At 54.5% G+C, this 11170-nt stretch overlaps 1 protein-coding gene across 3 annotated transcripts in view; it reads left to right on the top strand.

Annotated features, from left to right (window-relative positions):
- Window positions 1-11170, top strand: part of Ttc28 (tetratricopeptide repeat domain 28) — a 413454-nt gene that overhangs the window by 389373 nt on the left and 12911 nt on the right. For all 3 annotated transcript variants that reach the window (XM_029476931.1, XM_029476933.1, XM_021163930.2), the window contains 3 exons: window positions 1004-1144; window positions 5673-5817; window positions 10674-10853. In XM_029476931.1, coding sequence (XP_029332791.1) covers window positions 1004-1144; window positions 5673-5817; window positions 10674-10853 — 466 coding nt within the window. The remainder of the gene's footprint in view (window positions 1-1003; window positions 1145-5672; window positions 5818-10673; window positions 10854-11170) is intronic.

Consider the following 11170-nt stretch of genomic DNA (forward strand, 5'->3'; position numbering starts at 1 on the left):
TTCCATGATCATCAGCACCATCTCTGAGCCTCTCCAGGGCAGCCCCAGCTAAGGATCTGCTACATACCAGTTGCTCAATGAAAGGAGACTTTTTACATCGGGTCTTAGCAGGTCGAAGCAGGCTGTGAATACATGATTTTCCTGCCTCAACCTCCCAAGAGTGGAGATTGCAGGCATATACCACCACCTAGTGTAATTTTTCTTACTCTCGCTATTGGGTAAACTGCTCTTTCAGTTTGCTGGGGTCAGGAATACAAGACTACTCTGTCATTTCAACAAGGAGCGTTTAAGACTCTAGAAAGTGTGAATCACATAGAGACACAAGCTCTGGAGAATATAAGTCACACTGGAGACTAGGCCCTCTCGTGTGAGCCCCAAGGTCTCGCTCTGGACATTTCCAGGTGTGAATGTGACCTGGGCCTGATACTGAGTCTGGGTCCAGGAGGCCATAGGCAGAGAGAATGGTGGGATGGTGATGTGGGCATCATTGTGGTCCTCTGTAGGCCCCTGCACAGCGCACAGCATGGACATGAAGCAAGCCTGTAGTCATTTTATTTATAAATCAGGGCTCTGCTGCACATTTCTGTCATGGGGGGGATATGAATGAATTCCAAACTGGTCACATACTCAAGTTCCACCCAGGGAAGGAACCCAAGAAGCCAGTGCTATCCATCAAAACCACCCGTGACTCTGTCTCCACATCTCAGACTAGCTCCATGCTTGGTACAGTACAGATGATCAGCAAATGTTTCTAGAATGGACTAGAATAAACCTGTGCTAGGGGTTGCCCAACTAAAACACAGCCTGGACAGAGTGCCTGCTCCTCCAGCATGTGCTCAATGCTGGGGCACACACTGTTCAAACACTGCTCCATCTGCACAGTTCATTGTTGCTGTGTAGATGGTACAGGCACCAGCGAGCCACAATGTGGAAGGCAGTGGGGGTGCTTAGCATCAGGAGGATGACTCCACAATAATGGCGGCTCTCTGGTGGTTTTCCACAGGGCCTGTGCCAGCAGTGAGACAGAAAGCGAAGCTGGAGACATCATGGAACAGCAGTTGGAGGAGATGAACAAGCAGCTTAACTCGGTAACCGACCCCACGGGCTTCCTGAGGATGGTGCGCCACAACAACCTCCTGCACAGGTATGGATGTGCACCAAACACAAGGTGCTCCCTGCAGCACGTGTCCCTGTGCTCCTTCCACGGGACACGGAGCTATAGCAGCAAGCCTGGTGCTTTGCCTCTGTACCAACCATTCAGATGGAGGCAGGGCAGCTCTCCACCTTCCTGTTTTTAATACAGTGGAGTCCAGGGTTGTTGACCTGCCATGCCAAGTCTGAGCTGCCTGCCCAGCCTCAGGAAAAAGTTGAGTAGCTCTCACCTCTCTGCCAGCTTCTCACAGGCCTGCAACTCAGGACGCCAAAAGGAGCCAAGAAGCCAGCAGGGTGGGAGACAGCAGTGGCCCAGAAATGAACTTCTCCACATCCAGCCACCCTGACCCAGTTCCCTCACACTTAACAGATGGGTGGGTTGTGGGTGAAATTGCTATGGCCCCAGGCTTATGTTAGCCATATTTTGTCAGAATTCATAATTCCTGTCTTCAAGGGATGATGGCTGTTCCGGGACTGCAGAGGGACCAGACTGGGTGGGTAGCCTTTCTTGGCAGCCCTACATGTGGGCACTGTGTACCTTGTCTGTAGCAGCCTGGTTTCCTGTCATTGTGTTATCAGGGTGACAGCAGTGTGTTTGCCTTCCCAGGGCCTAGCAACTTTAGGAAAGAAGCCAAAAGCGTGAGGGACAAGCTGGTCCTCTCTCCCTCTTGGCCTTGGGGGTGTCCCTCTGTCATGGAAGGACACAGCCAGATGCAAGGAGGTGTGGGATTGGGCTAGACTTGGCATCTTCTCCACCTGAGTGGCAAGGGATAAGATTTTGGCTTGTGATCAAGAACAGCAAGCCCAAAACTAGATGCAGGCCTCGCCAGGCTGTAGTTGACATCTAGTAGACACCTTCCCAATCCTAACATGTGCACAGACACACACACACACACACACACACACACACACAAACACACACATGCCCCGTGTCCCTTCAGTGTGGCAATTAAGGACCACTCTGCAAACATCAGCTGGCTTCCTGGTATGTGGGCAGCATCGTGTGGCTGATAGCCCTCTTGCCAGGCAAGAGTGAGGCTGAGCATGGAGACAAGAGTGTCTCTTCACTACTTCTTAATTCACTTTCCTGTCTACAATATGCTAATCCCTCAAGACTGTATAGAAGACTGGGAGGTGGACTCAGCTCAGCAGCCCCTGAAGCTCCCTGTCTGATGCCCAGCAATGACACTCCCCAGCTGCGGGTGACAGTGAGTGCTGGAGATGCCGCCAAACCCCAACTCTGCCCCCCACAGCCCATGCCTGGTAACTCCAGTCCCAACCGGATATGCTAGTGCTGTGGGTGTCAGCCCCTTCGGAGGTCAAATGACCCTCAGAGAACACAGATATTTACATCAAGATCCATAACAGCAGCAAAGTTACAGTTATGGGGTAGCAACAAAAATAATTTCATGGTTGGGGGTCACCACAACATGAGGAACTGTATTAAAAGGTCGCGGCATTAGGGAAGCCGAGAGCCAGTGTGCAGGTGGGCCTGCAGGCGCTTCTGGGTCCCATGCCTGAGCATTCACTGTTCACAGGGAGTAGTGATGTAATCCTGGAAGAGGGCCTTGCAAGGTGGCCGGCACTACGCGAGATGTCATTCTGGGTCTCCCAACAGAGTGGTGGCAAGATAGGGTTTATCCCTCACCCATACCCTGAGGCAAGTGGGTGGTCTCCAGACCCCCATTCACACAGCTTACCCCTTCTCAGGATGCTAAGTGGAGTCAGTAGCCTCTGCGTGACCCTGCCATTCACTCTCTCCATAGTCTGTCTCCTCTGTATGGCCCAGAGGAGTCCTAGGCTTGTCATTACTGACTCCAGATCTTTGCCTGGCATTGGGACATGGCCAAGTCTGGCTTTCCCAGGAGGATCATCACCCGCGCATGCATGCACAGTCTTTGTTTCTAGGCTACCCTAGCTGAGTACTCTCTTCTTCGAAGATTCCCTGGTGCTTTGGGTATAGAGGTCTTTGCCTGCTCCCTTGCATTTTTTCTCTGGGTCTGTCTGCCCCCCACCCCCTAGCCTACACATCTCTAGAGACTGGATTTGCTCTAGGATTTCTTTCTCCAACCCTGAGGTGCTGGCTACCTTGCTACTACATACTTACATGTGCCTGACTCACTTAACTGGAGGGTGGGGGAAGGGATAGAAGGGTCCTTTAGTCAAACACCACCCCGGCAAAGAGAAGGCACCTGTGATGCTCAGCTGATGCCTCTAAGGGCCAGCACAATGTAGCACTTCCCTGATCTCTGTTGACCCTTCTTCCCATAGCTGTGAAGGACACGGTTCAAAGGAAACTGGGAAGGCTTGCCCCACCTTCTCTAACTGGCCCTGGAGGAAAGTCCCTCTGGCTTGCTCTCTCAGGCAACAATGGAATAGCTGTCACTGCTAGCAGGCTTACAAGGAATCCAGCTGTTCCAGCTGCCTGGAAGAAGCAGTCACCCAGAGCCTCATAGCTACATGAAGAGGCAACACAGGATCTGACCTGTCAGATGGAAAGTCTGTGGTCCAGTCTCCCAGACCCCACTCACCCTCCTTAGACGCTGGCCCTGGGCTTCTAAAGCTCCAGCAAGCACTCATCTGTGTGTGCTTAGGCTCCTTCAAGCACAAAGCAGGATCATTCTGGGCCCTGCGGACAGCTCCTCCCAACATATCTGAGGGGTCCTTGTGAACTCACAGGGAGCAACTCCCCGTGGGTTTGCTTGGGGGTGTAGAGTCTCTGCAAAGGGCTGACCATGTTGCTATCATGGATAGGTGAGAAGGCTACTGCCCCGGCCTGTAGTCTCACCTCTCCATGCCAAGCACAGGTAAGGTCAGTGGGCCCCTATGCTGCCCCTGAGCAGCAGTGTCAGGAGGGACAGATGCCGGTTCCATTGCCATCCCAAGCTTCTGCGGAAGGTGGTGGGCTCAGGGGCACAGCAGTGTCTGTCAGGGGAGACCAGGCTGAATCACACCAAGCCAACAGCGGCCTCTTCCAACAGTGTGTGAATAATACGCCCTGGGTTGCACCTGCCCCACCTCCTCCCTGCACAGCACAGGCTGCTGTGCTCTGCAGTCCTCTAGAAGTGGGTTCTTAGACATATCCGAGAAGCCAGCTAAGAAACCCCCTCTTCCTGGGGCTAAGCTGTCACTTAGCCCAAGTGGAACTGGGACAGGATGGCAAAACAGTGATCTACCGCCACCTGCTGGATCTATGTGATAGTGCAAGTCCAGTGGCATACAAAGCTTGACCCCTGCCCTGCCCAGGGCAGCTGCAGAGATGAGAGACAGAAGAGGGCCCCTGAGAACTTACTTGGGGACCTGGCCTGCTCCTGGGCCGATGGGAAGTGGGAAGGTGCCTGTCCTGTGCCAGCCCTGAACCCAGCCCCCTTGTACAGCCAGAAGGGAGCCATGCTCTGCTCAAGCACATCTTCAGAGAACAATGTGCACATCTCTCCTTCGGAGAGCACTGTCCCTGGATACAGAGTGTCTCTTCAGGGTCATCTGCACACCAATGGCTCTGGTAGCAAAGCTATAATACACTCTGTCACTTGTTTCCGAGTAGAGGGGAATGGCTGCACCCCAGGAAATAGCTGGGACAGGGAAGACCTAAGGGAGAAAGTAGAACACAGGAGCCACAGCCAGCGAGGCACACAGGCCCCCTCCAACTGGCCCTGGAGGAAGCCCTCTGGCAACAACTGAATAGCTGTCACAAAACTAACAGGCAGAGCACTTGCCATACAGCCTGCTGCTCTGTCTGGCGTCTGGCACAGTTCGTGCCAGTGCAGGTCCTGCCGCATACCGTGGAAACAATACACTGCTAACACTCGACAGTCTCACAGAGTGTGCTACCAGCTGGCCATGTTGAGGCCATGAGCCAGGCTACCAGGCAGGCAGGAGGATTCTGCCACCTCCTCCCCATTTACCTGCATGCTTAGTGCTCTTCGGGGCCCCGGGGACCATGGCTCTGCCTAGCAGTACTTAAACACCTAAACATATTTTCTGAATCAGGCAGTAGTTGTCCTTTGTCACCCTTTGAGAGTATGACTCCTGGGGCATCCTGGGAGTTGAAGATGCCTCTGTGTTAGTGAAACTGCCCCTAATAGCTGCTCAGAGTGCCCCTCCTCTACAGACAACTTTCCAATCAGCTGCTCTCAGGGCACCCCTGTGAAATGGAGAGTCCCTGTCAGGGTCTGGCTGGGTTTGGCCAGCAGATCCTTGTCACTTCAGCAGTGAGTTCACTGCTACTGAACGCCATCTTCCTTGTCAGCCTGGCCACTGCACTGACCCTTCCTGATCCCCATCCTTAACGGAGCACAATTGCTCCGTGTGGGACCAGCACTCTGGGATGCTTGATTACATAGCTGACACCACAGAGATGCACACACGCTGTTCTGTACAGAACTTAGTGTTGTATGACAGTACCCCCTGCAAGGGACAAGCATGAGCTGGAGCTGACAGGCATGCTGAGAGGCCCTGCCTCTGGGCAACCAGAATGATGGAGGGTGAGCTTGATTCCAACCCTGGTCCTGTCTCCCCAGGAGCTGCCAGAGCATGACAAGCTTGTTCAGTGGTACGGTGTCACCCAGCAAGGATGGGACCTCCTCTCTGCCCAGGAGGCAGAACTCACTGGCCAAGCCCCCACTCCGTGCCCTGTACGATCTGCTCATCGCGCCCATGGAAGGGGTAAGTGGCTCCTGGGACGTGACACCCCTTGGTATCAGAATGCATCTTTTTTTTTTTCCTGCTTGGTGCGCATGCGCACCCACCCCCACCCCCAGCACGCAGCGGACTTTTTCTGTTCAGTGCGCATGCGCACCCCCAAGCTCTCCATGGACACGCATTTTTCGCTGGCTGCTTATAGTCAGGATGGCAGGTCTGAGCTTGTGCTTCGCTCTGCTCTACGTGGGCTGAACGCATTTGGCTCAGTGTCCTAGTGTGCTCCTCGCCTGGTCTATAGGCCATGAGGCTCAATGTGTCAGTGCTAGGAATGAATGCCAGCCACGCCTACCTAATCTTAGATGTTTATTCCGATTGATCCAGGCCACCCCCTTGCTCTTTGCCTGGGTCTCAAACACAGAACCAATGTCCGGTGCTAAAGACACCAACTACAGCCTACCTTGCCCTCTTGCTGGCATATCCAAGCCACATGAACCTGCCATATCCCTGCTTAATTCAAACAGTGCTCTTGGGTGGTACAGGGACCTTGGTGGGTCTGAGAATTTAGGGGCCGGTTTCAGGCAGGATAGTCACAGACAGCTGTTCTAAGGAGGCAGGAGCATCCCTCAGCAACTCTCTCTCAGGCACCGTGTATCCTTAAGAGACCACGGTTCACATATGACTTCTCCATTCCCTGAAATGGGCACCTCCCTGGTCCTCCAGTGGTGTCTCACCTGGCCTAACAGCTGTGGGGTGACTTTCCTGTTTTCTGGCACATGACCCTGGCCATCCTTCCTGATGTCTTTTCTCTGTAGGACTGTGAGGACATGTCAGGTTTGGACAGGAACAAAGGGCAAGGTGCACAACACATTAGGGCTGCAGGCAGGGACTGTCACCTGGGCAGAGGGAACTGCTGTGTCCAGGCCCCTCCTCAAGGTCCCTTCAGGAGTTCCTGTCTGAACCCTTCTCCTGGAAAGGCCAAGCCCCTCTTCCCTTCATGCTCTACTCTGTCCCTTCTTATCTTCGCCCTCTCCACACTGCTATGATAGGGCTCCAGCTCACTGTACCTTGCTGATTGAGGAAGACATGTGTTTTTCTCCTGCCTCCCACTGCCACGAGCAGTTTTGCACTCCTCTGCACTTCTATTAGTCCTCTGAACTTGCACTCCTAGCAATGTTCCCTAGTTCCAGTAGTGCTCCCCACACTCCCAGCAGTCCTCTGCACTCGAAATGCTCCCCACTCCCTATAGTCCTCTGAACTCCCAGTAGTGCTCCCCAGTCCCGGCAGTCCTCTGCACTCCTGGGAGAGCTCCCCATTCCCCATTCGTCACTTGCTCCTAGCTGATTGTATCTCTGCTCCATCAATGCTGAGGAAGACAAAGCAAAGAGGGAGACTACTGTGACTGTGGTCTCTGCTTGCCCAGATCAGCAAGGCCTCTATCCCAAAGCACTGTCCCCTGGTCTCTGCTATCCACAGAGCAACATGGTATCTGAGGACTTGGCTCTTGTCTCCTCCTCCTTCTCTCCCTTGTGACTTAATTCACTCCCCAGTCATGGCCAGGGCCATCCCTCAGCTTCATGTCCCTCGGCAGCTGGCCTGAGGCCTCATGCATGTGCACAGAGCTGCTCTCAGTCTGAGGTGCATTCGCACTGGATCTGATACAGCACAGAAAGCAGAGGACACTAGGAAGACACTGGGTAATGGTTTCTGTGGCGACCTGGGGGCTTTCCAAGGGCCAGAAACCAGATAACCCCCACCCCCAGGAATCACAGCCACACAGGCCACGTGTCCTGTGTACATGCCTGTCAGAACCCACAGCTGAGGCAGCCCCCTTGATGGCAGCACCTAATGGAGGTGCCGCTCACCCTAGGGGTCCAATACTTGGTGACGAGTCCAAGCCAGGCTGGGAGTCAGCAGGAAGCTGAGGCCAGGAGGTGCCCAGAGTCAACAGGGTGTGCTTCAAACAGTCCCTCTTCTGTGACTCCCCCCAGAGTAAGTGTGTGCTGAGGCGGTCTACACACCCTCATGCTCCTGCAGAGGTGCAAGGAAGGGTGGTCTCAGCTTTAAACAGGTAAAACAGCTATCAGAAAACACCTTTGCATGCTGACCACCAGGTACCCACCAGGACTGTGTCCACTGCAGGTGAGGGGCCAATGCTTCTCATGCAAGACAGAGTGAGCCAGGAGCTCTCAGCCACCCCAAGCAACATGGCAAGACTGCTCAAAGTTTAAAGACAAAAGGATCCACTGTTTTAAGGAAAGCACTTCTGAGAACCTGGGATTCTGTTTCCTGTCCAGTTACAGCTACACATTTAACACATGCTTAGACATGCCTGGTGTGTGCTGCCCCAGATTCTGGAGCTCCGGCCCTCTCTCATTGCTGTCCTGTAGCAGGCCTCCTGGGAACATGCCACTCCTCTCCAGAGGCCACCAGAGGGCGCATTGACGCTGCCAGCCCTATGGGGAGTCACAACTGGAGAACAGCCGGTTCCCTCCACACTGTCACAGAAACCGCAGATTGGGATTCATGGATGCTTCGTGTGGAGCATGTGATTATCTCAACAACTGCCTTCACTTAGCCATGGTCCTGTTGCTAGGGAACCAGGCCCGACAGGACTGAAAGTGGGACATAGTAGTCTGGGGGGGGGGGGCGGGGGGCAGCCTTTGGCTGACTGTATTTCCAGGGAAGAGCACTATCAGGACCATCAGCAAACGCTAAGCCAGAGCCTACCTCCAGTCACCAGGGAGCAGTATGGAAGGTCTGAGTGAAAATCAGGCAGGTGTGGGTGGTGTGGTGCCAGCAGGTTTAATTAAAGGTGTTAAGGACAGCAATGGGCCTGAGACCTGGTCTGCCTTTCTGGTTGTGAGAGGACAAGGGAGCCATCTCATCTCTGAAGCCCAGGTGACCAGACAACCTATGACCAGTGGTGTTTTCAGGGTAGACTTGGAGTGTGGCCCTGTACATACCAGCAACATGTATGATCTTCCTTCCACACTGCAGGCAAGCTTCACCCAGTGCAAGGCACCATACCCTCGAGGCAGGCTTGCAGTAGGGCCTTCTCCAGGTGGGCAGTCACTCACTCTATGGAGCCCAGACTTAAGCATCCTCAGACTTTGGGCTTGCCCTAGTTACAGCCTGCCAGCCTCACCTTTGTATCCCTTTGCTTCCGCTCTGCTTGGAGTAAAATTTGAAGCTGGATGCTCCAAAGAGGTCATTCACACAACTTCGACACACAGCTGTCTGTCTGCAGAGGCCAGAGGGACAAGGACACGTGGCTGCGAGTCAGGTGTGGCACCAGCCACTGGCTGTTCCAACACATCGTGTCACTGTGGATAGCCATGTGTTCACACTTGACCGCATGTGCTGTGGCCTGTGCTACGGCAACTCCCTCTGCTGCCTGGGCTGTGAGTGAAGGTGTGCTGGCAGCGGGGGCTCTGCCCATGCCACGCAGAGCTCCCCATCCCAACTTGCCGTTTCTGGGGTGGCAGTGACATACTTCCTACTCCCTGGGTCCTACAGCAGCTCATTTAGCTGCTTAGGAAATGGCTTGTAAAGCAAACAAGTGCCCCAGTGACTTCAATTCTCTTTCTCCCAGGTTAGCCAGATTATAAAGGGAAGCAAGGCCCGGGTGCCAAGGAGCCTGAACTTCCTACCAGACACTTGTCACTTTGGGTTAGCCAGCATTTCTGCTACCCTCAGCCAGGGGCCCCTGGCAGCAGGCAGATGGGTCACATGAGTACATTTGCTTCCTGAGGGCACAGCCTGTCAACCTCACTGAGTCGGCAGGAAGCGTGCTAGGCCCAGGAGACAGGCATTTCGGCCTGCGGTGACTCCCACTCCATCTCTGTTGAGTGGCAGCCATACTTGCCTCACTCCCAGGCTCTCTCTCCCCTCTTCACTTCCTCCCATGCCTCTTCTCAAGTACAGAGTCCTGCTCTTTAGTGTAGGCTCACCCTGAGTTCGTGGCAATCCCCCTGCCTCCTCCCCTCACCCCCCAGAGTATTGGGATTATGGGTGTGCTTAGTGTAGGTTCACCCCGAGTTCATGGCAATCCCCTTGCCTCTCCCCCACACCCAGAGTATTGGGATTATGGGTGTACATCACCACTCCTGGGCGCTGGGTCATAGTCTTCACAGCTGGCTTATCCCTTCTGAGTCCCAGCCCCACTTTTGGAAAGGCCACTTCTGGGCAGAGCGGGCCGGTCAGTGTCTGCATGCTGTGGCTTGCACACAGACTTCCCCAGCTCCTCACGTGAGATTCCGGCAGGAGAAGTGCTGCCCGTCTAACACCTTCTCACCCCCAGACGCCATAAATGGAAACACTGCCTTCAAAGCCAGGCGCTGAGATTGAGAGACCCTGACATCACAACAGTCCTTGGAACACAGATACGATGACCCCAGATCCTCCTCCTGGCTCTGAGTGTCTGGCCTTGTGCCTCATCAAATGGGAGACTCACCAGGCTCCAGGACTCCTTGCTGCCCCAGAGGGTCGTGGCACGTACCCGAGTCCTGGTGGCAACACAGCCTTCTGGCTGTCTTCCTGGAGGGCCGCTAGGGCAGGTCTCTCTGCACTCGTCTTCAGCTTCCAGGAAGAACACCTGCATCCACCGGTAGTTGCTCTTTGTGTGCCACTCCTCTTCAGACTGGTGGCTCTCATCTCCTCCCGCCCCCCCAGCCTCTCACAGACCTTGACAGACTGTCTGCTACCTAACACAGAAGCCTTGCCCTCTGAGTAATTACAACGTGTGGTACCTGTTAACACTTGTACAGGGTAGCACACCCAACATCCACAGTCTCCAGCCCTGCCATGACAGTTAGCCAGGGCGATCGTCGATGGTCAGCGTGGCCTCCCACCCTGAGTCCGCTCTTGTTTTTGCTCTGCAGGGCCTAATGCACTCCAGCGGCCCCGTGGGCCGGCACCGGCAGCTGGTCCTGGTTCTGGAGGGGGAGCTCTACCTTGTCCCCTTTGCTCTCCTGAAGGGCAGCGCCTCCAACGAGTACCTGTATGAACGCTTTACCCTCATCGCTGTGCCCGCCGTCCGCTCGCTTGGTCCACACTCCAAGGTAACAACACACTGCCCGGACTCTGGGTCTCCCGTGCAGCCTGAGGGGCAGGTGGGCGGGCTTAGCAACCAGACCCAGGGCATAATTCATACGGGGTAGTTTCTGCCTCAGTGGTTTTGAAGATCTTTTTAGTTTGATGTTGAATTACAACTTTGTCAAGAGGCAGGATCAGTTCAGAGGGAACAGAACACACTTTTGAAGTCTCCATGGCCGACTCCAGGTCCCAGATGGGAAGGGAGCCGGTCTCCCTGCCGTCGCCTGGCTCACAAAGCACAATAGGCATTGGATGCTGCCCAGTTTGCAGAAGCCTCTGCCCG

This window comes from Mus caroli, chromosome 5, assembly GCF_900094665.2.
Source record: "Mus caroli chromosome 5, CAROLI_EIJ_v1.1, whole genome shotgun sequence".
Taxonomy (NCBI): domain Eukaryota; kingdom Metazoa; phylum Chordata; class Mammalia; order Rodentia; family Muridae; genus Mus; species Mus caroli.